We start from the raw sequence: 26,267 nt of genomic DNA on the forward strand, positions 1-26,267 counted from the left end.
CAAGGACCCAATCTTTTTACTTTCTTCACGTTGCTTATTTTTATAGTAATACATGTACATGTACATAACAGAATTTGTTATGGAAATGCGGGCACTGTCAACTATGCAGCATGCTCATTTTGTCAAAACGCCATGCTGGAAGTATTTCCTTGCCTTTCATGTGTCGATCGAAAAAAATCCATCGTATCGCATATAGTGATGCATCGGTTATAGTGATATAATCACGGAAATCAAAAGGGTACGCTATAGCCGATACAGACTGTATTTGATAAACCCGTACAGTTCAGATGGTCGTGAAGACCGGGGCTCTACCAACCGCGGATGGTTGTGGTAAGGTCACTGTTTCCGAACACAGTGGTCACCACCGTGTTTCATGCTGTCAACCAACAATGTATTGAATCAGCATTGATGTTGGAGTAAGTAATCGATTTGTGAGCAAGGGCAGCAGGAAACCATGGTAACGTGCAAGGTTATGACTGTACTTTGTGCATGGTGTATTCTTAAAATCATCCATAGCCCAGACACCATGTACTGGTCACTGTGCCGGCTCTAGCCCAGACAGTGGCAGACACCATTGTACTGGTCACTGTGCCTCTAGCCCAGACACCATGTACTGGTCACCGTGCCGCCTCTAGCCCAGACACCATGTACTGGTCACCGTGCCGGCTCTAGCCCAGCACAGCAGTGAAACATGCAGATGTATTTTTTCATCTGAAATGAAATTTTTTTATTGTCTCTGCTGTACTAAGGAGATTGTAGCATCTAGTATGATCTAGGGAGAGAAACGCGGGGGAATTGTGTGTTACTCCCTATGTGGGGGATTGCATTTTTCCTGCTGACTTGAATTCTCACTTGACTGACGTGACTCGCGACGGGTAGGGAGAAACTCTAGACCATAAATTATGCCCGGAACAAGAGTCCATAGCCCCCTCCCAGGGGGACTCCTATCCAGATTTGGAAGTCCCGCGTGACGTGTGATCTACTCTGTACGCGATCTGGGCCGTAACCAGGTGGCCCCGGCCGGCCCAGCCGCTGGCCAGATCAGGGAGCTGACAATCTACATTCACATGGAGCTCCCCGGCTCAGATCACCGCAAATAAGTATTATTATCCCGTAGCCCCTATCTAAGCCGTCGGGGCGTCACAAAGAGGAAGAAAAACAGGTATCGCACCAGCAGCACTCTCTGCTATGCGTACCAGTATGTGCGGCGCAAGCTTTGACCAGTGCAGTTGCAAGTATTGTACCATGAATGGAGTCGCTGCACTGAGATGTGATTCGCTGGAGAAGAAAGAAAGTGAAGCCAGTCACGGGTGACTAGCGCATATATAGCGATGTCCAGCTCAAGCCATGACTGTGATGAGTGCCTGGGCTGGAGAAGTACCCCCCCCCCTTACTGGCCCTAGAAGGCCTAGATACTGTACTCATCGGGGGGGGGGGGGGGGGGTGGACGCAGCACATGTACTGATGTAGTACTAGTAGTATAGTGTACAGTTACAGTGGGAAGGGACTTTGCTCTGGGCATGGAAATTCTGTCGTTATTCGCGAATTGTCGTTATATCCGCAGTCGTTATTAGCGAAGTTGACTGTACAGAGATAAACTTAGTCTTAGTCTTGTCGGATACTAGAGGGAAGAAAATTGAAATTCCCAAAAAATGTACTAATGAAGAGTCCCAGGAAGAGTACAGTAATCTTCCATCCAGAAGCTCATTCTATCATCCATATGCTCCTGTAGTAGCTTACACTGTACCCCATCGTAACCCCATCCCCAGCAACTGAGCTGCAATGTGTTGGTTTCCTTACTTGCTAGTAGGCCTTGACAGATTATGCTAATATTTTCGTGAAATTATGCTTTTTGCATTGCTGAAAAAATTGCAGAATTATGCTATTTTTATGCTAAAAGTTATCATAATTATTATGCCGCATTATGCTGCTAATGTATAATGGTTCTGTGCAAAATAACAGGGGAATTTTTTTGTAGAGGGCGTTGTACTGTAGTAGCAAAAGTTCAACGGGCTCAACGCACCGTCCGACCTAGCTACGACCGTTACTGATTGTAGTGGACTGGACATGTTATCAAGGGAGTCGTAAACCTACACCTTTCTGGTGCATCTACTTGTTGTACTTGTACTTGTAGAACATGTACAACTGTATGGAATTTGATGCGAACAGGCGGATTATTCCAATTTTATGCGATTCGTATGCAATTTGCCTCGAATTATGCGATTATTCGATTTTGGTAGGAATTATGCGAAAAATTATGCTAGCATAATCTGTCAAGGCCTACTTGCTAGCTGGTTTTATATGATTCTGGACTGATTTGAATCGTATTATCTTCCGTATTGGCCATGGGCCATCGATGCATCGTGGAAATAAAGAATAATAAGCTCTGCATCATCCATACTGAAGGCAGGGAGGGCAGGGAGCAGGTTTCTGAAAGGAAAGATCAACGCCGCGTGACTTGCTGCAACCGCATGCGGTTAAAAATGCATGGCGGTCAAAACACTGATCAGATTGGTATTACCTAGAGTACTCTTACGGCACGGTGGGTAGGCACTAGGCAGTGAAGTAACAGTTAGTTGTTGTGGAAGACTAAAGGATTTGACTGGAAAGCCATCACTGCATCAGATAGAGTTTGGTCAGTCAGCCGTGCCGTGTGCCTGGGTGATACGACTCCCTGCTATACTAAAGTACTAAAGAGAGAAAAGCACTGGAGCCAGTGGACGTTGGGAACCGTTCAACAACGCCCCTTTATCGCCCGCCCTGAGCATTTTTGCTTTTGACAGGTAGGATGTGCGAAGTGCGCGAAACCCATGCCCAGCTAAAATAATATAAGCCCTCTGCCACTTGCACTCCATGATCCACTCCAGTCCATGGCATGATAATTATGAGGATCCAGCACGACCAGCAGTGTAGGCTGTTATCACTTATCAGTATCACGCACTGCACTGCCTTGTGACTCACTTGCACTAATGACTTACCGGTATGTTACCTAGACCTGGTGACTGGAACAGACTGCTAAAATGGGCAGGTTTTTCAGAATAAAGTCTGTGTAGCTTGAGTGTAGAACTACATTATTGTATGTTGTTTCAGACCGCGCGAGCCGGGTAGTCAAGCTATGCTATTTGCAAGATCAGGGTTTCTGCCTTTACTAACTTAGCTTGCCCACGCAATCGTCCCAGGTTTCCATCATTCCCACCATAATAATCAGGACAGAGACACTGTACATGTACGTACTGGTGGTTGTTCTGTTTGTGTACGAGTCGGAACTCGGAACTTCCGAAATAAAAATAAGATTACTGATTAGTGCAAACTCGGTACATTATTGTCTCTTTCTTTGGCTTGTGTCTCGTGCTCCAGGTTTGCATTCCTTCCTCGCATTCTGCGTGCAGCAGTGTCAGTGTTGTCCAGGTTGTCGGAGCGGCCAAGCTAGCTGGCCAGTGGCAGTGCAGTGGCCAGTGCGTCGCTGATGCTACACTATACACTCTACAGCGAGAGTACAGGTCTGCTTGAGCTGTGCGTGCTGTTCTCGCGTGTGGGTGTATCACGGTTGATGAAACGCGCATTGAGTTTCATTTGATCCAGGCACAGAAAAGTCAGCAGCTTCGTCCGGTTTTCTGCTCGCGCTGTGGCACTCACCGGACGTTATCAACGTGTACAGCGGCCAGTTCCGGCATTGTTAGTAGCAAACGCTACCGCAGCACTAGACCGTGATTTGGTGATAGTGCAGGAAAGACACAAGTGACCGAAAGTAACAGTTAGCTGCCGCTCAAGGAACACCTGGTCCTGTTTCCTCTCACACCGCTACTGCTCAAGCGGTGGCATTGGGACATATCGGCCAAGGCAACGGCAGCGCGTCGTCAGTATGCGGGAATACAAGCTGGTTATGCTCGGTGCAGGAGGAGTTGGAAAGAGCGCCTTGGTAAGTTAGTCTAAGCTTTGTTCATGTTCTGTAGCCTTTCATGAAGCTCCAAGTACTAGTAACAGTTAGTTTGCGAAGACTATTATGTGGCCATGCATGGTGTAGCCGAACATGCCGTATGGACAAAAAATATACCGGTAATTATTGTGTCCGGAAATCCGATTCGGGCACGTTCATGACAAATAATTCTCAGTTTCGGGTTCGCTTGACCATGTGAAATGCCTATGACAGGCTATGTCGGCAGCAGCGTGATCATTGTTATGCTAAAACAAAGGGTATTGTTCGAATACACGTGGATCATATGGACCGTGGCGGTAACTAGTAACCTGAGCGTGGAATGCACACGTGCCGGGTGCTTACCTCCGGATATGTTCAGATGTAATGCAGCTTGCAACCAATTATTTTGATCCTGACATTATTTGCGTTTCACTGCGCGCACATGATTGTATTGTTCTGCGGAATGGCCTTGTAGCTGTCCATGTCTGGTACAATGAGACAAATGCAATGAAAAACGTCTCCTGGGGTTTTAGATCTCTTTACTGACTGTAGTGATCTTGCCCAGAGCACTGCGTTTTGTCTGGTTTAGTGAAGCGCAGATGCTCAGCCAGGCCACCTGGCAGTCTTCACAAAACTGAGGGGAGAATTTTCAATACCCTGTGACGAAATGCTCAGTACTAATAATTACCGTATTTTTCGAAGTATAGTGCGCACCTTTGTATAACGCGCACCCCCCCCCCCCCCCCAATCTTCATTGGGGGTGCGCACTTCAATCTTCATTGAAGTACATGCATTTCATATTCGGAGCATAGTGCGCACCTGCGATTTTTATTATTATTATTATTATTATGACGGATAACCCAAAGGTAATGGTACCTAAATCAGGGATTTAGGGCCTAAAATAGTACATCTAAAGTGCGCACTATACTCCGGAAAATACGGTAAGTCGTTGCGGCTTATACTACGATGCTCAAATGAACCACAAAATACAGCAGTAGGTATATGTCTGTATTTTACAGGGTATATGTCTGTATTTGGTGAAAAAATCTGAGGGGGGGGGGGGGGCTTATGCAGCAGCAAGTGGGTCAGATACCGTGAATTAAATATTTAGAATAGTTAGTGGGCATTATCACTGTGCGTTAATAATTATCCAGTACATGTAGTGCTGTTCCTGAGAAGTACATGATGAGTCTTTGTGTATAAACACACACATACACACACGCACGCACACACACACACACACACACACACACACACACACACACACACACACACACTAGTAAACACGGTGGCCAGTAGCACTGCATCACGCATGCGCTTATGCCATCTACATGTAGCTCCTTTAAACTGCCTAAAGGCCGACAATTGGTATGTTGATTGCTGCGAGGTGGTATTGTAGGACATGCTAAAGCAGAATTGCATTCGAATTGAGACATGTGTGCTGCCAGAGGATCTAGTAGTTCACTTGGGGGAAATGTGTTGCTGACGAACTGTCAGGTCAAGCAGATGTTTGAGCTAGTTTTGTTACCATTGCCAAATCAAACCTAGTGAATTATAGTTACTGAAGTAGCTAGCCTACATTCAATACACATATCCGGACAGTGTCACATGACACCTAGATGTGTTCACATCTTGATTTCAATATTATCCAAGCCATCCGCCAGGAAATGCAACTATGTTACTTGTGACAGAGGACTGATGGCGGCAATTCAGTTATAAGTTCTAATTCTCTCTGGTCACATTATATACTTGTTTATCGTCTTCTGTTGGGTCACGCGCTCAAGCACCCCTCCCCCCCCCCCCCTCCCCTGGGTATGCTGACAAAGGTTCGCTCTATGCAGCCACATGGCAAAATGCCACAAATCTATGGAAGTACCCCCAACCCAACCCCCCCCCCCCCCTCCTCACCCCACCATTTTAATTAAGTTAAAGTAAAGTTAGACGGATTAGCGGCCACATCACCTGACGTCTTTAGGAACACATCAAGAAAATGCGTTTGCATCGGCGGGCCACCACTTCGCCGATAGATTCCATATCATTATGTTCATGTCTAAACGGAGTTATTGTTGTGGCTTTATGTTCCGGTTCCAGACTGTGCAGTTCGTGCAGGGCATCTTTGTGGAGAAGTATGACCCAACGATTGAGGACAGCTATAGAAAAGTAAGTCTTGGGATACCGGCATCTAGTCTTGGTGTGGATGATAAGCTATAAGTATGTAACCAGTTCAGGATGTGCAGTAGCAAATTGGCAATGCTGCTAAAATTCAAGTTGTTGCATAATCTATGAGTACAGCTTTGAGATTTGACCAAGGTGGTTAGGGTCCATAGAGTGTAGGTTGCCGAATCGAATAGACCTGGTCCGAGCATCATCAGTGTGCTCCGTTGCAGGGAAGATGCTCCCAAGGCTAATGTTAGTCCACAACATGAAAGTTTCCGAGAAGACGCAGCGTCACTAAATCGAATTGTTTTGGTCCGAAGAGGCTTCCGTACACTGGCCGCTGACGTGTCGAGCGGGCTCCATCGTGAATTTGCCATTTTGCGCCTAAACTGCGTATGTGGATCTCTGGCTCATAGTCTGTGGAATGCAGTGCACTGCGTATGCGAGTTTGATTGGGAATACAAGTACCGTAAAGTACCGCCAGAGCGCCCCGTCTCGCGAGAGCGCCCCACCTTGATTTTACAGCCAAGGGAAGACAATCGTATGGCAGAATGCTACTAAGTTTGTACGGTGTGAGAACCTTCGTGTACTAAGGTCACACTTGGCATGTTTTTATGTGGAGCTCGCATCCGCTTGAAGGTAAACTGGATACGGATTGACTGCAATGTGTGTACAAGGTCCGTGTCGTATGACCTACAGGCAGGAACCACCTCCACAAGACGACCACGAAAGGACGAGATGGTGGGGCGCTCTGGCGGTACTTTACGGTACAGTCAACTTCGCCAATAACAACATTCGGCGGGGCATCAGAAAAGTGTCCTTATAACCGAAGTCCCATTTGAATGTATGTGAACCCATATTTTGTATAGTATGACATGCATATCAAAATCAAGCTCTTTTCTTGCTCTATGTCAATGTGTACTTTATTTTCATATTGCAGTTGAAAGGAACTAAAAATTCAATATGCAAGGGAAATCAATAGAAAAGTATGCCTTTTTGAGCCATCTACAGGGCCAGAGACATGTACATGTACATGTATGATTATTATTATGAGTCTTTATTCCACTCCAAATTGAAAATAAAAATAAAAATTGGAGGTATTACGCTAACTCACCGGACTTATCATAGCCAAAGGTAAGCAGCACGGAATAATATATGGAAAAAAGTAAGGTAGAGAGAGAGGAAGGGAGAAAGGCGCATGTACCATCACAGACATTAAAGCTCAGAGGTATCATGGCAACAGGTATTGCAGAAAGGGGAGCATCAGAAGTTGGCGAAAAATTCAGGCCGGCAAAGCTCATCACTGGGCACAACCTCCAATGCGCACCCACAGAAAGATCAAATACGAATACCCACAGAAATACCACAGTGTTTCAATTACAAACTAAAACGAATACAATAACATACAGAGCATAAAAAGCCCACCAGGGACAGCGAAGAGCCCTATGCTGCACCCAAAACAGATCTTAGAATGGCCATCGAGCCAAGGATAGCAGCCTGCTGCAGTTCATGAAGGTGCCGCTCTTCTCCACATAGCTGCTTAATTGAGGTAGCCGCTTCCTTCGTCAGGCCACCAAGAGCACCAACTATGATGGGCACTACGGACACTGCCTCTCGCTGCCAAATCTGCCCAATTTCCACTGCGAGGGGCAAGTACTTCGCTCTCTTTTCAGCATGTTTTAGTGTTACTCTATGATCCAGTGGCACACTGACATCAATAAGTTGGACTGACTTGCCATCGTCCCACACAAGATCCGGCCGATTTGCTCCAACCATCCTATCTGTAGGGATTGGCATTTCCCACATTAACTTACGGCCTTCACTATCCTCGACGTAGTGTGGCAAGTGGCCAGGGGGAGCAGGAGATACCAGTCTGTAGCGATGACAGAGTGCCCGGTGGACTATAGCGGCAAGACGATTATGGCGAGTAATGTATGCCGTCCGTGCCAACACGGGGCAGCATGCCAAAATATGGTCAACAGTCTCCCCCGGACCTCCACACAAACGGCACACGTCCACCACGGAAGTGACGCCAATAACCGATCTTTGGTAGTTCCTGGTATTAACCACCTGATCCTGAGCAGCAAATACGGATGACTCAGTGGATGGACGCAATGTTGGAGACTTTAAGAAGTTGAATGAGAGAGGCATGTCCAATACACCGCCACTCCTCTGCCAATAGCGACCATGCAGGGGCTTCTGCCGCAGAGAAGCTTGGGTGGAGGTTCTGATAGCAGACTTAACAACGTCAGTTGTTGCACCTCCGATGTCCAGGATGTTGAAGTGCTCCATTGCCGTGGCCGCCCGGGAGATGATCGACTTTGTAGGCGGAAGATTTTCATGATGAGCATGCAGCGCAGCAATCAGCGGCAGGTCAGAGTGCGCCTGGAGATACCTAGACAGGCGGATGTATTTCCTCTCCAGCAGGTGCTCAACCGATACAATCCCTCGGCCGCCCTCAGATCTCGGCAGGTGAAAGCGGATGGTGGAAGATCGTGGGTGGTGTGCTCCCACTGCGCGGAGCGCACTTCGGACATTCCTGTCGAAGGTTGCAATAGCATCCTTCGTCCATGGCACAATACACAAGCCATACGACAGCACTGGGATGACATAAGAGTTAATAGCACGAGAGAGGTTGCAGGCGTTGAGAGATGTGTGGGTCACCAGCCGCAATCGCCTCCTGAACTCTTTGGTGGTGGCCACCTTAACAGACTGTTCCGCCATGCCAAAACACTCCCTTATGCCAAGGTAGGCATACACGGAGCCGTCCGCCAAGGAGGCAATGCTGGAGGCTTGATCTACTGTGACAGTTGCTGGCTGATCTGGATCAACAGCACCATGTGGGCACACAAGCTTAGCACACTTTGCTGGAGAAAGCTCCATTCCAATGGATTTCCCAACGCACGATACTATGTTGATCATTGAGTTAAGCTGCTTACTGGTTGCGGCCATCAGCTTCACATCATCCATGTACCATAAGTGGGATACGGTTGTTGTCCGCTGAAGTGCCACTTCTGCTGAGTTCACCTGATATTGGATTCAATCCAAGACAGAAGAGCAGAGGGGATAACGAGTCACCTTGGAAAATGCCTCGCCGGATCGGTATTGCCTCACTCATGTCAGCTCCCAAGCGCAGCCGGGTACGCCACTGCGATGAGAGCACAGACAAGAGCGAAGTGATCTTGGGGTGGAATTTGTACAGACGTGTGACTTCGACTAGCCACTCCTGCGATAGGCTGTCGAACGCTTTCCTAAAATCCAACCAAGCCATTGCCAAGGTGCGGTGATGACGCCTAGCATCCTGGGTAATCATAGCATTGATCAGCAGCTGGTCAGTGCAGCCTCCTCGGTTACGAGTACAGCCAGTTTGTTCATGGGCCAGAATGTCATTGGTCTGGATATGGATCCACATCAACTCACCAATCACGGAGGTGAATAGCTTGTACATGGCTGGCAGACAGGTGATTGGTCGCCAATTCTGCGGCTGGGTTAGGTCTCCTTTCTTTGGGATCATGACCGTCTGGCCCAGTGAAAACCATGCTGGGGCATCCAGCTCACCATCCAGAAGCAGCTGGAAATTTCGAAGTAGAGCTGGATGGAGAGCAGTAAATTTTTTAATCCAGAATGGCGGGATCTGGTCACAACCAGGAGCACGCCAGTGTGGCATCTTGGAGGTCGCAGCAGACATAAGGTCAGCAGTAATGACAGCAGATTCCTGGGCCTGGATGGCCTCTGCGTACGTGCCTTCACGCTGGATCCAGGCCTGACGACGCACAGGGTAAGGGTGAGACCAAATGTCTCTCCAGAACTGCTCCAATTGATCCATACATGGACGGTTCTCGGGGTCACTATCCTTCTTGGCACACAGGTTACGATAGAATTGACGTTCATTGTAGCGAAATAACTGATTCTCCTGCTTTCGTTTCATATCAGCTTTGTATCTGCGCATTCGACCCGCAAGGGCCAGAAGTTCCAATTTCTTTGTTCCTAGAAGTGAAGCAGCAGCGTGCCGAGTTCCCACAGGATAGCGCTCGTACATTAGCGGGTTGTCAGATGCCAGGTAGCTTGTCAGTCTAGAGACATCCTTCCGAAGGGCGTCAACCTTTCGCTGTAACCGGCGTTGCCAACCCGGAACCTCCGGCTGCGGCGAACTCATGCGCGCTGCCGGAACCGGCGGGATACCACAAACCAGTAGGGTGAGAACAGCAGCAGCATACGCAACATGATTCAAGAACTCTATGGACAGGTCAAACTCACTAGCAGCAACCAGCTGACGGATGCCACAAGATGTTATTATTATTATGACGACTTTATTCACTCCCAAAGCAGAAAAAGAAAGCTTGAAAGGAGGCATGAAGCACAGCACCGGGATCCATATGACCCAAGGGTGAAGCACCAATCAATGAAGATAAAAGAAAATCCTGAACCAAATTTTGATAAACTTCATGAGAGAAAAATTCAAGTATACCAACTTCGATACTCACATAAAATCACAGTCATGTATAACAGAACTACTCAAGTAGTAAACACCAAGCATGCTGCACATGGGACACTCCAAGCAAGACAAACTCAGACGAGATAAAACGGCATATGCAGAGAAAGACAATACATGACTGGGGGCATATGGCAGAAATTCACGCCTCTCGGCTCGTCACACAGCACATGATGCACCACAATCATAAAACACACAGACTGAGACACGTCGAGACATTACGGGCAGGCTAACATAAGGTCAACCGACCGTTCCGACCATGCCACTCTCCCATCCATGACCAGTCACCGACCGCACAATTCTCAGGGTGCCCAGAATAGCACATTGCTGCAGCCGCTGGATCACGGACGCGTGGAGCCCAAGGCTTAAGATGTGGCTGCGGCTCGTTCCTGACACACCACCCAGAGCACCAATGATAACTGGAACAATAGTTATCTTTTTGTTCCAGATCCTCCTCAGCTTTGCTGCCAAGGGCAGGTATTTGCTGATCTTCTCCTGCACCTTCTCATTGACCCTGTGGTCCAATGGGACACTGACGTCCAAGAGCAGTGCCCGATCATCCAGAACCAGCACCAGGTCTGGTCTGTTCGCTTTTATTAATCGATCTGTGGGAATGGAAATCTCCCACATCAGCTTGCAACTGGCAGAACTTGTGACCTGCACCAGCTGCTTACTGCTGGGTAATCCATGCTGCTTACACAGCGCACGATGCAGGGCCTGGACCACAAAGTTATGCCGGGCAATGTATGCAGTCCGTGCCAGGGCTGGACAGCAGGCGATGATGTGGTCCATATTTTCTCCGGGTGCACCACATACACGACAGAGGTCCACGACATCATGCCTCTTGTGGATATGGCGCATATTGTTTCTCGTGGCAATCACCTGATCCTGGCAAGCAATGAGAAAGCCTTCCGTTTCAGGACGCATTGTCTGGGATCTGAAACAGGAAAACGAGAGCTGCATGTCCAGGATGCCATCAACACGCGCCCAATAGCGACCATGAAGAGGCATCGCTCGAAGTTCACGGCGGCGGTTGTCATTGAGGGCCTGTTTAACAGTCTCTTTGTTAGCGGTGTCCAGGCTCGTCAGGCGAAGGCGCTGCAGGACAGTATTTGCCAGCTTTGGTATTGATTTTCTAGAGGGACGTGATTCATGGTGCTGGAGAACAGCGGCCAGGGCAGGGACATCTTCCCGATCCTTCAGGTACTGAGCGAGCCGGATGCAAGTACGGTCATGGAGATCTACGATGCATACTAGGCCACGACCTCCCTCACTCCGCGGTAGATATAGGCGACGGATTGAGGCACGTGGGTGGTGGGCCCTGCTAGCAGTCAGAGCCTTCCTCACTGTCCTGTCCAGCGAGCGGAGCTCATCCGCAGTCCAAGGAACGACTGTGCCAAGGCCATAGGACACCACTGGCAGAACGTAGGTGTTGATTGCTCTGATGTTTGGTGCACATAGTGAAGCATCCGTGATCAAGCGAAGACGGCGACGGAACTCAGCGATGGCAGATTGTTTAACTTCACCAGCCTCGATTCCCAGGAATTCCCGCAGGCCAAGGTAGAGGTACGCCGCGCCATCTTGCAGAGGATGAATGATCGACTCTGTTAGCAAGGTTGACGAAGGCTCTGCATCCTGGGTTGGCTTAGCGGCCGGGCAGACAATCTTCGAGCACTTAGTGGGGGATAGTTGCATGCCAACCGCCCCACCAACGCACTCCACAATGTTGATCAAGGAGTCCAGTCCAGTACTGCTAGCGGCAAATAGCTTGACGTCATCCATGTACCATAGATGCGACAACAGGGAATCACGCGTGGGTCCACAACGATATCCTATGCCGCTTTTTGCTAATTCGTTTGAGATTGGGTTGAGACCGATGCAGAACAGCAGGGGAGACAGAGAATCACCCTGGAAGATACCCCGTCGGATGGATATTGGCTCGCTGACCCCGCTGCTAAGGCACAGTTGTTATTATTATTATTATTATTATTATTATTATTATTATTATTATTATTATTATTATTATTATTCTAACTGGTTTGAGGGAAAGAGACAAACGGGAAAAGTCTGAAGAAAAAATTGACTGTCACCACCAGGACTCGAACCAGGGACCCTCGCTTGTAGCCAGCGATGCTCTAACCACTGAGCTATGGTGTAGTCGTCATCCCAGCAGAGACCGTTCAACGTTTTCTTCAGACTTCGTAACTCACACTTCCTGTGAATCCACACAGGCGGGTGGGACGCAGCCCTCACTGTAACCCACACACTTCACGTACAAACTAGCACGCGGGGAGCCCCAAGTCATAAAATACTAACTGGTTTGAGGGAAAGAGACAAACGGGAAAAGTCTGAAGAAAAAATTGACTGTCACCACCAGGACTCGAACCAGGGACCCTCGCTTGTAGCCAGCGATGCTCTAACCACTGAGCTATGGTGTAGTCGTCATCCCAGCAGAGACCGTTCAACGTTTTCTTCAGACTTCGTAACTCACACTTCCTGTGAATCCACACAGGCGGGTGGGACGCAGCCCTCACTGTAACCCACACACTTCACGTACAAACTAGCACGCGGGGAGCCCCAAGTCATAAAATACTAACTGGTTTGAGGGAAAGAGACAAACGGGAAAAGTCTGAAGAAAAAATTGACTGTCACCACCAGGACTCGAACCAGGGACCCTCGCTTGTAGCCAGCGATGCTCTAACCACTGAGCTATAGTCGTCATCCCAGCAGAGACCGTTCAACGTTTTCTTCAGACTTCGTAACTCACACTTCCTGTGAATCCACACAGGCGGGTGGGACGCAGCCCTCACTGTAACCCACACACTTCACTATTATTATTATTATTTGAAACTCAGGTATTGAGCCAATAATAAATGTAGAAAGGAAAAGGATATATGGAAACGAGTTAAGAGTAACTCTCCACCACTGTAACTAGATACTATATACAGTCAGAAAGTGCAACAACTAGGCACAAAACTGACAGAGTACTGAGACATTCGACGTCCTGACACCTAGCTTCAACACATCTCCGTAGCGCTAACCGACAGCCTTCCAACTTGGAAGGTTCAAGGTTATGGAAAGACCAAAGAGGGGAAGGCAAGCGCAACGAAAACGAGCACAAGCTACAGTCCCAACGGAACAAAGAATGTCGATTGTCACTGGACGATGACGAGACCAGTAGGCGATTTGACAAAGCGGTCTAACTACAATTCGAAGCAGCAAAGCAGCACACCACCCAACTTGGGTGGGTCAAAATATCAAAGATAAGTTAAGAAGGGGGAAGTTGGAAGGCTGTCGGTTAGCGCTACGGAGATGTGTTGAAGCTAGGTGTCAGGACGTCGAATGTCTCAGTACTCTGTCAGTTTTGTGCCTAGTTGTTGCACTTTCTGAATGTATATAGTATCTAGTTACAGTGGTGGAGAGTTACTCTTAACTCGTTTCCATATGTCCTTTTCCTTTCTACAATTATTATCATTATTTTTCTTATTTTGTGATGATTACTGTACAATCATGTACAACTACATGTACATTGTATACAACACGGAACAGGTGAGGTAGCATTACATATAGGTGTGCTGGTAAATCCAACAATTTTGAAGCCAACATAAAAAGGAAGAAAAAGCCCCCCCCCCCCCCTTGGCTGCATTTTCTTGCATGTGTGCCTTTATATCCATCACCATAGGTTCTGGTACTTCTGCATGACAGGTACATGCACATGTACTTGACTGACAGGTACTTGAAATAGCTGTCAAAAGCCCAGAAAGTCGTTATTCAAGCAGTGAATATGACCTCGGGGCACTAAAAGCATGTCGCTAAACGCGAATTGTCGTTATTCAGATAGTCGTTATATCCGAAGTAAAATGTGTACAGTTAGATGGGACTTTGCTCCGGGCATGGAAATTCTGTCGTTATTCGCGAATTGTTGTTATATCCGCAGTCGTTATTAGCGAAGTTGACTGTACATGTATCGGACTAACGACGCATTGCAGCTTCCTTGGAACAAGACCATTGACTTTCTAACCTAAATTCTACGGACCCAGAAATGTTCGTATCTGATGGAGGTTACCCTCTAAAACAACCTTTTCATCATGCGTTCTGTAGCGGATGGACAGTTTACAAACCAGTTCCATCAACACATACTTGAGCGGAGCAGGTTGTTTGCTCCTCGGCCAGAAGATCTCCGCCACCGTGCCTTAGAATAGGGAATCTATTCCATGGGCAACAGAGCTGATGCTCAATATAATTTTTTTGCCAACATGCACGTCTGCACAAGACTCAGGTGCACCCCGTAAGGGTCAGCTGTATGTGGAGCATTGGCAAGTCATACTCATCAGAAAGGTCTGGAAGCCGGGGCTGTTGGCTGTGATGGCCCACCAGAACGGCATCTTTCATAACTGAGAAATTACCTCGCTGTTAGCATCGTGTTTGTAATGTTCCTGCACAACTCTTACCACTGCCATCGCCGCCGCTCAGTGCTGCAGCTGCTGCCAGACTGGTACCAGCTGAGTAATGGCAATGCCTGGATGCCTTGTGAGTCATACCGCACATATCCTCAGGGCAGCTGGTAATGGCGCGTGCCATCTTGAGAGGCTGACCTACCATGTGGACGGCATGCACAACACCCGTACCCGTCAGCGGAGGATTGACTTGACGTCGTCACCCGCAACAATACCTTGTAGTGTCACAGGCGGTCTTGAGATGTGTCATGGCTACTGCCTCTACTCTCGGGATACAAGGGTCAAGTCAGGGTTAGCCATACCATGGTGCTCGGGAGTCGCACGCCATTGTATCACACATGCAGAACGAAGGTTGACCCATAGCCGCATGTAAGAGTCCATGAAAGAGGATGTCGTCCAAAGGAACCAAACTTTCAAGAGTCGGACCAGTCTTCTATCACCGTCACCAAAGGGACCGGGGACTGGCGGGGTGCAGTATTGTCCGGATCGTACTGTGCTGATGGAAACCAGAGGTTCTTCTCTGTAGGCTATTGTCTTCCAGATGATGGCTGTAGCAAGGTTGGTTTGGTATTGGCGTTGTGGCTTTGTTGCCCTTCACATCTCTGTTCCGAACTGCGTACGTTCTGCAGAAGCTGTACTCAGTCAGTGTGGTCATGGAAATTGTGCTCGGACAGTTAGAGTCACGACCACTGAGATCTGCCGACTAATGTTGTTGCGTGTTACCAGATCAGAAACTGAGGAGCTGCTGCGCCGTCCCCTTTCATGTTTCTGCTCCAAGGCACTTCCTTGCCAAGTTGGTTAGTGTGCTGACAGTCCTAGCTCGCATACAAAGAGTCTGCCTGCTTTTCCTGATGCTATGGGACGAGGAACTTATTTTTTGGTGCTGTGTCCTTTTCTCGTTTCACACTTCTGCTCTAGTATATCACTCTCTTTCTTTGGGTGACTGCTCTTACAGACTCACTATCATGATAACCCCTACTTCGCACCTGTTTTTGACAAGGTAGGTGTGTGTTTAAACCCAAAAATAACTATTATGCTGCATAGCTTCTTTACTTCCTTTTCCATTTGCACATTATTTTTACATTGTAGGCTTGTAGTGTTTGTACTCTGTCATACTACTACCGGCTCTCGTTTAGCGCTGTTCAGCTTGTCCTCTCGTGTGCATATGTACGTGATGTCGTTGAAAGCAATGGTTGAAAACTAACGCGTCTCCATGCTGAGAACTGTTTGTGAGTTGCCAGTTGTCTGTGCTTGCGTGTGTGTGTGTGTGTGTGTGTGTGTGTGTGTGTGTGTGTGTGTGTGTGCGTGCGTGTTTGTGTGAGTGTGTGTGTGTGTGTACACATGTGCATGCATAGGTTTTGGGCATGCGTATATAACTTTGTGTATGTGTGCGTGCGCGTACGTGTGTGTGCCATGTGCCATGCACGCGCGTGTCTCTCTGTGTGCATTCTGTCACTGTACATGGTGTCACTGTACATGGTGTCACTGTACATGGTGTCACTGTACATGGTGTCACTGTACATGGTGTCACTGTACATGGTGTCGGTTGTAGTCAGTAGATGTGGATGGGCAGCAATGTATGTTGGAGATACTGGACACGGCCGGAACGGTGAGTGCACTGGCTTGTCTGCAAACTGTACAGCAGGGAGTAGTACAATACCTACTCCCTGCTGTAAACTATCCAATCACACTGTACAATACCTACTCCCTGCTGTAAACTATCCAATCACACTGTACAATACCTACTCCCTGCTGTAAACTATCCAATCACACTGTACAATACCTACTCCCTGCTGTAAACTATCCAATCACACTGTACAATACCTACTCCCTGCTGTAAACTATCCAATCACACTGTACAATACCTACTCCCTGCTGTAAACTATCCAATCACACTGTACAATACCTACTCCCTGCTGTAAACTATCCAATCACACTGTACAATACCTACTCCCTGCTGTATACTATCCAATCACACTGTACAATACCTACTCCCTGCTGTAAACTATCCAATCACACTGTACAATACCTACTCCCTGCTGTAAACTATCCAATCACACTGTACAATACCTACTCCCTGCTGTAAACTATCCAATCACACTGTACAATACCTACTCCCTGCTGTAAACTATCCAATCACACTGTACAATACCTACTCCCTGCTGTAAACTATCCAATCACACTGTACAATACCTACTCCCTGCTGTAAACTATCCAATCACACTGTACAATACCTACTCCCTGCTGTAAACTATCCAATCACACTGTACAATACCTACTCCCTGCTGTATACTATCCAATCACACTGTACAATACCTACTCCCTGCTGTAAACTATCCAATCACACTGTACAATACCTACTCCCTGCTGTAAACTATCCAATCACACTGTACAATACCTACTCCCTGCTGTAAACTATCCAATCACACTGTACAATACCTACTCCCTGCTGTAAACTATCCAATCACACTGTACAATACCTACTCCCTGCTGTAAACTATCCAATCACACTGTACAATACCTACTCCCTGCTGTATACTATCCAATCACACTGTACAATACCTACTCCCTGCTGTAAACTATCCAATCACACTGTACAATACCTACTCCCTGCTGTAAACTATCCAATCACACTGTACAATACCTACTCCCTGCTGTAAACTATCCAATCACACTGTACAATACCTACTCCCTGCTGTATACTATCCAATCACACTGTACAATACCTACTCCCTGCTGTAAACTATCCAATCACACTGTACAATACCTACTCCCTGCTGTAAACTACCCAATCACACTGTACAATACCTACTCCCTGCTGTAAACTATCCAATCACACTGTACAATACCTACTCCCTGCTGTATACTATCCAATCACACTGTACAATACCTACTCCCTGCTGTATACTATCCAATCACACTGTACAATACCTACTCCCTGCTGTAAACTATCCAATCACACTGTACAATACCTACTCCCTGCTGTAAACTATCCAATCACACTGTACAATACCTACTCCCTGCTGTAAACTATCCAATCACACTGTACAATACCTACTCCCTGCTGTAAACTATCCAATCACACTGTACAATACCTACTCCCTGCTGTAAACTATCCAATCACACTGTACAATACCTACTCCCTGCTGTAAACTATCCAATCACACTGTACAATACCTACTCCCTGCTGTATACTATCCAATCACACTGTACAATACCTACTCCCTGCTGTATACTATCCAATCACACTGTACAATACCTACTCCCTGCTGTAAACTATCCAATCACACTGTACAATACCTACTCCCTGCTGTAAACTATCCAATCACACTGTACAATACCTACTCCCTGCTGTAAACTATCCAATCACACTGTACAATACCTACTCCCTGCTGTAAACTATCCAATCACACTGTACAATACCTACTCCCTGCTGTAAACTATCCAATCACACTGTACAATACCTACTCCCTGCTGTATACTATCCAATCACACTGTACAATACCTACTCCCTGCTGTATACTATCCAATCACACTGTACAATACCTACTCCCTGCTGTAAACTATCCAATCACACTGTACAATACCTACTCCCTGCTGTATACTATCCAATCACACTGTACAATACCTACTCCCTGCTGTAAACTATCCAATCACACTGTACAATACCTACTCCCTGCTGTAAACTATCCAATCACACTGTACAATACCTACTCCCTGCTGTATACTATCCAATCACACTGTACAATACCTACTCCCTGCTGTAAACTATCCAATCACACTGTACAATACCTACTCCCTGCTGTAAACTATCCAATCACACTGTACAATACCTACTCCCTGCTGTAAACTATCCAATCACACTGTACAATACCTACTCCCTGCTGTATTTTTTTTTTTTTTTTTTTTCGTTGTTTGAGTAATTATACTAAAAATGTTTGGCACCTATGATCAGGGGATGGCCCACGCCTGGTAAAAAAGTAAATAATTAAAAAAAATTAAAAATAAGAGGTTCTGTGTTCCGGCTCTCCGCCTTCTCCGCGAACATAAGAGAACTAGAGGAGAACAAACAAACACAAGAAGCAAGAATGACACGAAAAGCAGAAATTATGAGAACATGGTATAAATGAGCACGGCCATCAACCTCAACAGGGGATAGCCGCCTCGGCAACAACAAGAGCAGCTGAGTCCGCGGCAAAGACCGGTGCATAGAGCCGCCTAGCACCCCTCAGGCACATCACACTGGATCGGACCAAGGCAAAGCTGATTTGACACCGGATCGAAGCCATCACGGCACTGTAGGCCTCTCCGGTCTTGTCGGCGATGAGGGACGCTATCCTCTTGTACAGAGAGGTGGCAGATTTCCCCATGCCTCCCGTAGTGGAGAACACGGCGGGAACAAAGCTGGAGTGTTCCACTTCTCGGATTCTCTGCTGTATACTATCCAATCACACTGTACAATACCTACTCCCTGCTGTATACTATCCAATCACACTGTACAATACCTACTCCCTGCTGTAAACTATCCAATCACACTGTACAATACCTACTCCCTGCTGTAAACTATCCAATCACACTGTACAATACCTACTCCCTGCTGTAAACTATCCAATCACACTGTACAATACCTACTCCCTGCTGTAAACTATCCAATCACACTGTACAATACCTACTCCCTGCTGTAAACTATCCAATCACACTGTACAATACCTACTCCCTGCTGTAAACTATACAATCACACTGTACAATACCTACTCCCTGCTGTATACTATCCAATCACACTGTACAATACCTACTCCCTGCTGTAAACTATCCAATCACACTGTACAATACCTACTCCCTGCTGTAAACTATCCAATCACACTGTACAATACCTACTCCCTGCTGTAAACTATCCAATCACACTGTACAATACCTACTCCCTGCTGTAAACTATCCAATCACACTGTACAATACCTACTCCCTGCTGTAAACTATCCAATCACACTGTACAATACCTACTCCCTGCTGTAAACTATCCAATCACACTGTACAATACCTACTCCCTGCTGTAAACTATCCAATCACACTGTACAATACCTACTCCCTGCTGTAAACTATCCAATCACACTGTACAATACCTACTCCCTGCTGTATACTATCCAATCACACTGTACAATACCTACTCCCTGCTGTAAACTATCCAATCACACTGTACAATACCTACTCCCTGCTGTAAACTATCCAATCACACTGTACAATACCTACTCCCTGCTGTAAACTATCCAATCACACTGTACAATACCTACTCCCTGCTGTATACTATCCAATCACACTGTACAATACCTACTCCCTGCTGTAAACTATCCAATCACACTGTACAATACCTACTCCCTGCTGTAAACTATCCAATCACACTGTACAATACCTACTCCCTGCTGTAAACTATCCAATCACACTGTACAATACCTACTCCCTGCTGTAAACTATCCAATCACACTGTACAATACCTACTCCCTGCTGTAAACTATCCAATCACACTGTACAATACCTACTCCCTGCTGTAAACTATACAATCACACTGTACAATACCTACTCCCTGCTGTATACTATACAATCACACTGTACAATACCTACTCCCTGCTGTATACTATACAATCACACTGTACAATACCTACTCCCTGCTGTAAACTATCCAATCACACTGTACAATACCTACTCCCTGCTGTATACTATCCAATCACACTGTACAATACCTACTCCCTGCTGTAAACTATACAATCACACTGTACAATACCTACTCCCTGCTGTAAACTATCCAATCACACTGTACAATACCTACTCCCTGCTGTAAACTATCCAATCACACTGTACAATACCTACTCCCTGCTGTAAACTATCCAATCACACTGTACAATACCTACTCCCTGCTGTAAACTATCCAATCACACTGTACAATACCTACTCCCTGCTGTAAACTATCCAATCACACTGTACAATACCTACTCCCTGCTGTAAACTATCCAATCACACTGTACAATACCTACTCCCTGCTGTAAACTATCCAATCACACTGTACAATACCTACTCCCTGCTGTATACTATACAATCACACTGTACAATACCTACTCCCTGCTGTAAACTATCCAATCACACTGTACAATACCTACTCCCTGCTGTAAACTATCCAATCACACTGTACAATACCTACTCCCTGCTGTAAACTATACAATCACACTGTACAATACCTACTCCCTGCTGTATACTATCCAATCACACTGTACAATACCTACTCCCTGCTGTAAACTATCCAATCACACTGTACAATACCTACTCCCTGCTGTATACTATACAATCACACTGTACAATACCTACTACAGTACCGTACTGTAAGTCAACAAAGATTCTGCGCATATTTATTTTCGGCTATTTTCGGCCTGGAACTTTTTGCCCTAGAATTTGTTGCGGCCAAAATTTTGTTTTGCAAAGTTAAATGTGACCGTGTATACAGGCAGCAGCAGTGCAGGCTGAAATATGAATGCGGCCGAAATGTGTTTTAGGCTTTAGCCCTGTGAGGCCGAAATCTAGAACGTGTTGAAAATTTGTAGACTTTATACAGTAGGTAGTAAGTGTCAGACTGCATTATGTATGGGTTGGTAGGTGTGCAGTGTTGCTCACGTACAGTCAATGTCGAGAACTGTTTTGATTGGAACGTATGCCACCGTATTCTGATCAGTTTCACATTAGATCACCATCTGTATAGGCCGTTACTGGTGAGGACGCCAGGGCAATACTGAACAGGGATGTTGGATGCTAGGGTGTTGCAATTTTCAGCACCACCTCGGTCATGGCAACAGTGTTTTTGTGTCATAATTTTTTTTAGCATCAACTCACTGCAGCACATTTTGTCCTTGAATTTGAAGTGCATCTATAGCTATTTCATGTGGGTGTTTCGGATAGATATACGAAGTAGAACCCAACATTTCATTACCTTGTATTATTTGAAGGAGCAAAGCATCATTGCACACTCAGCACACAGCATTGCAAGCGACAGAGAGCACTGCACCAAGACACCACGGCACAACTTGCATATCACTATACCAATGCACTGCGCATGCAGTGATACTATTAAAGATAGCCAGCACTCTACACACACCTTCATAACAAAAAAAGCAAGCGAGTGTTTTTTTAAGCATTAGCATGAACTGCCATACCTAGCACATGATAGCTTGCATGCCCGGACATGTGTTGCATGTACATGCATGCGCTGCTGACCATGACCTGCTGCTGACCATGACCTGCTGCTGACCATGACCTGCTGCTGTTGCGCAATCGTCTACACTGTAGTACCTGTTTGTGCTGGAACGTGTACAGGAGCAATTCACCGCCATGCGTGATCTGTATATGAAGAATGGCCAGGGCTTTGCACTCATCTACTCCATCCAGTCCCAGGTAAGAAGTTACTAAGAACATATGATGTTGCAACACCATGTGAATGACACCATTGCAACACCGTGTGTAGAATCACGTGTGTGCCGTGCTGACCCTAGTAAACATCCGTCAGGAGAAAGCTGCCACCCAGATACCATCACTTTCCCATGTATTTGTACAGCCACAACTGTGATGCCTTCGCCACAGGCTTTTACAATGCACACACAAATACCCCACCCCCACACACAATGTGTGTGTGTGTGTGGGGGGGGGGGGGGGATTTTGTGTGCAAGATGGCACCTGTGTAAAATTAGGTAGGCAAGTCCTGTCTCGTGAAAACGTTCCGGCAGAGCAATGAGAACATTAACTCGCTGCGCACAATAAGTGCTCAGAGATGGCAATAGCCAGCCTCAGGCAGCCCAGCAAGCTCAGGCAGCAGCTGACTTAATGACATGTGAATGTGGAAGTGCAGAGCACCAGTCGTCCCAGTACTAGTAGTAAATGTTCTCAGTCCCATCACCAATGCAAGTCAATCCAGGACTAGTAGAGCACGGGCAGTTCGGAATGACCATCACGTGTCTGCCGGAATGCGTGTCCTGTGTATAGACCCTTTGCACGTGGGCTGTCTGCGACGCTGCCCTCAAGGGACCCAGATCTGTTTCAGTACAAAATCTAACCCCGGATGTTCTCCACTGATTCCAAAAAATTGCCATGGGATCTCTAGGACAGTGTCCAGGACCGTCCATACATAAAGTGTCTATTTATGTGCCTAAAGAAGTTCAAGAACGCAGCAGAATAAACCCAAAACGTGGAATAAAAACGTTCAGTTTCATTATGATTTTAATGTTATGATTGTCATGTTGATGTACAAAAAATATGAGTATCATGCATCAAGAACAACGAATCTACCAGCGAAACCCAAACCATTAATCATAATGTAAAAAGATTTAGTTTCGTGGGTGAGTTCACTAGGTTAAAATTTTATGATCAGTGTTGCGTTTGCTGTTTTCAAAGCAATCATTGAGATCACTAGGGTAAATTTTATGATCACTGTTGTGTTTGCTGTTTTCAAAGCAATCCTTTAGTGAGCTGGGCAACATGAGGGAGCAGATCCTACGTGTGAAGGACGCAACCGATGTAAGTACAACGTCAGGTTTACACGAGTATTCTACACGTGCCTGATGACATCATGATGGCATCACTATTAGTTGAGAATTGCTATAGGTCAGTGTGGTTATCTCAAAAGCGTAAAATTGACAATCGATCAAGATTACGCCAGCTTTCATACTGGTAGCACATGTGTTTCTGATCAACTGCTGACAGTGCAGCACTAATACCAGTATGACAGTGGTATTATCAATGGCAATGGCAGCAGCAATGGCAGTGACAGTGGCACTAGCAGATGGCACTGGCAATGGTACATATAGTGGCAATGGCTTCTCCCTCTCGCGTGTGTACAAGCAGCACTGTTGCCGGGCCGTATCGCCGTCTCCTCAGAAACGGCAGTGCGTTGTCTGACATCCACCTAGCATCTTTGCTTGAATTTGTCGTTCGCCCGTTTGGGTTTGAGCAGCATGGACCAGGTGGCAAGTGACTGGAAGCTCTGTGATTGCGTGTCATGAGGCAGCTGCGGTGGCACTCTCCTTACCTCTGTACCTAAGACAAAGAACACAGCAGCAGCCGCTGAGGCACTGAGTGACAAGTCACTACATGCAGCATCATGCAGTTAGCCAGTGCATAACGTTACTGTAGAAATTACACTCCTCCTATGTTGCACTGTACTCGACTGCTGTGTTCAAGGGAGTGTACAGTTCAGACGGTTGTACTAGCAGCTTACACATGTGGTATTCTCTTCACTTTTCTGCAGATCCCCATCATCCTGGTGGGTAACAAATGTGACCTAGAGGACGAGAGGGTCATCAGTGCTGCACAGGGTCAGCAGCAGGCAGAGCTGTTCCACTGGTAAGATTCACTACTGTATCACACACACACACACACACACACACACACACACACACACACACACACACACACACACACACACACACACACACACACACACACACGCGCGCGCACACACACGCGCGCACTGTATAATGTATGCACTAGGATACACTTGTCTTACGATACAATGATCAACATGCCCAACAATGTCCAGCAGTGTCCAGCAGTGTGCAGCAGTGTGCAGCAGTGTCCAGCAATTCTCAACATGCCCAACCAGGGGCGTCGGAACCGGTGTGGCAGGTGCGGCCAAAGCCGCACCAATAATTTCATCTTGGGATTTTTGGGCCCCAATTTCCCTAAATTTTCCCAGGGGAGGACCCCCTGGACCCTTCATCCACACATGGCCGCCCCAATGTCAAATACCTTCCGACACCCCTGCCAACAATGTCCTATAATGCCCAGCAGGCCTTTCCCCTGAATGAAATACAACTGTGCTGGACTGCATTGATCCTGATTCTCCCAGACCGGTGATGGTGATGGTGTTTGCACTGTATTTTCTTGCTACTTTGCAATACACAGTGAATTCATCGAGACCTCGGCCAAGGCAAAGATCAATGTCACGCAGGTGAGAATATAATTATTACATTGCACCTCAGCCGCAGTGAGTTCTGTGTGATTCACTTTGAGGCTTGTTTTTCTCCATACTACTGATGAAAATGCCACTTGCTACATTACATGTGCTTTCTCTTGTTGCTGCTGCTGCTGTTGTTGTTGTTGTAGTTTTTTTTGGAAATCTTTTATTCTCACGATGGCCTGTGGCCAATAAGAGAAGTTGTTGTTGTTGTTGTCGTTACTGTTGCTGTTGTCGTTGTTGTTTTTCTTGCCCTCCTTCGGCAGATCTACTATACTCTTGTCAGGCAGATCAATGCGCAGACGCAGGAGAAATCGACGAAAAGCAAAGGCAAGAAGTGCCTAATCCTATGAAGGATAGACACCGCTTCGACGGCGAGCAAACCCCATGCACGCATGGCTAGAGCAGAGCAGACCCGATACCATGGCTAAAGATTGACTCCAACATTTGCGAACACCAAATAAACTGCGCTCTTGTAATTTCTCATTTAAATGCACATCTCCGAAGTTTCACGCCAACCCCATTTGTTGACTGGTTTAAGTTACATCTCGAGCGACTTGCACATTTCAATTTCCAATTTAGATTATAGTCTACCTAATAATATTCTTCTTCGCTTCTTTGCACTAAAGATTCACAAATTATTCTAGTTTTAATAGACTTACCGGTATGATAGAATCTAGAATCTCACCAAACGAATTGAAAGTGTATTTTTTGTAAAAGTTGCTATATCATTGTGGCAATTCATGTTGTATGCACCCCTACTCCTCACCCCATTTTGTTTGCCCCTCAAAACGGCGGGGTGAGGGGGAGGCTAACTGGGGCTAACACAAAAATGGGGGGGGGGGCAGACCCCCTGCTGCTGAACCCTCTGATCCCATTTAAATTGTGTAACTCCTCCGTCCCCACACCCCACACAAGGAAGGGACCAGAGCAGGCACTCTCCTCAAACCCTTCTAATCTAAAATACTGCACTGTACTGTAGATAAAAATAGAAAGTAGCAATTTGTTGTGTGTGTGCGTGTGTGTGTGTGGGGGGGGGGGGGGCAGAGCACAACCAGAACAAAGATAGATAGATTGTAGTGGAAAACAGTATTGACACATTCAATGACACCCTATATACAAATTGTACAGTACTATTTACACATAATATACAAAGCACAAGGTCTCCGTGCAATAATGGGCCTTGGGTCAAGTTGGGAGGGAAGCAGCCTGAAATCAAGAAGCAGGGAGCCGGGGAGGGGTGTAACCAGTGTAACCAGT

General features: G+C 46.6%; 2 protein-coding genes across 3 annotated transcripts in view; one reads left to right on the top strand and one right to left on the bottom strand.

The window, feature by feature from the left end:
• Positions 1–3,001: 3,001 nt before the first annotated feature.
• On the top strand, positions 3,002–25,735 carry LOC135814983 (ras-related protein Rap-1A-like). Of its 2 annotated transcripts, XM_065328192.1 has the most exons (10): positions 3,002–3,226; positions 3,358–3,919; positions 6,008–6,076; positions 15,978–16,022; positions 16,575–16,631; positions 22,376–22,453; positions 23,507–23,569; positions 24,300–24,394; positions 24,956–25,001; positions 25,274–25,735. In XM_065328192.1, the coding sequence occupies exons 2-10, from the start codon at positions 3,863–3,865 to the stop codon at positions 25,358–25,360; spliced, it is 597 nt and encodes a 198-aa protein (XP_065184264.1). In that variant the 5' UTR covers positions 3,002–3,226; positions 3,358–3,862; the 3' UTR covers positions 25,361–25,735. The 2 variants fall into 2 exon arrangements, with proteins under 2 accessions (XP_065184264.1, XP_065184265.1); XM_065328193.1 differs by lacking the exon at positions 15,978–16,022 and having other exon boundaries at positions 3,012–3,226.
• LOC135814982 (integrator complex subunit 11-like) overlaps positions 23,883–26,267 on the bottom strand; it is a 31,159-nt gene continuing 28,774 nt past the window's right edge. The window contains exon 25 of the mRNA XM_065328191.1: positions 23,883–24,088. Within this exon, the coding sequence (XP_065184263.1) occupies positions 24,049–24,088 (40 nt within the window). The 3' untranslated portion in view covers positions 23,883–24,048. The remainder of the gene's footprint in view (positions 24,089–26,267) is intronic.

Source organism: Sycon ciliatum, chromosome 4 (assembly GCF_964019385.1).
Source record: "Sycon ciliatum chromosome 4, ocSycCili1.1, whole genome shotgun sequence".
Classification (NCBI taxonomy): domain Eukaryota; kingdom Metazoa; phylum Porifera; class Calcarea; order Leucosolenida; family Sycettidae; genus Sycon; species Sycon ciliatum.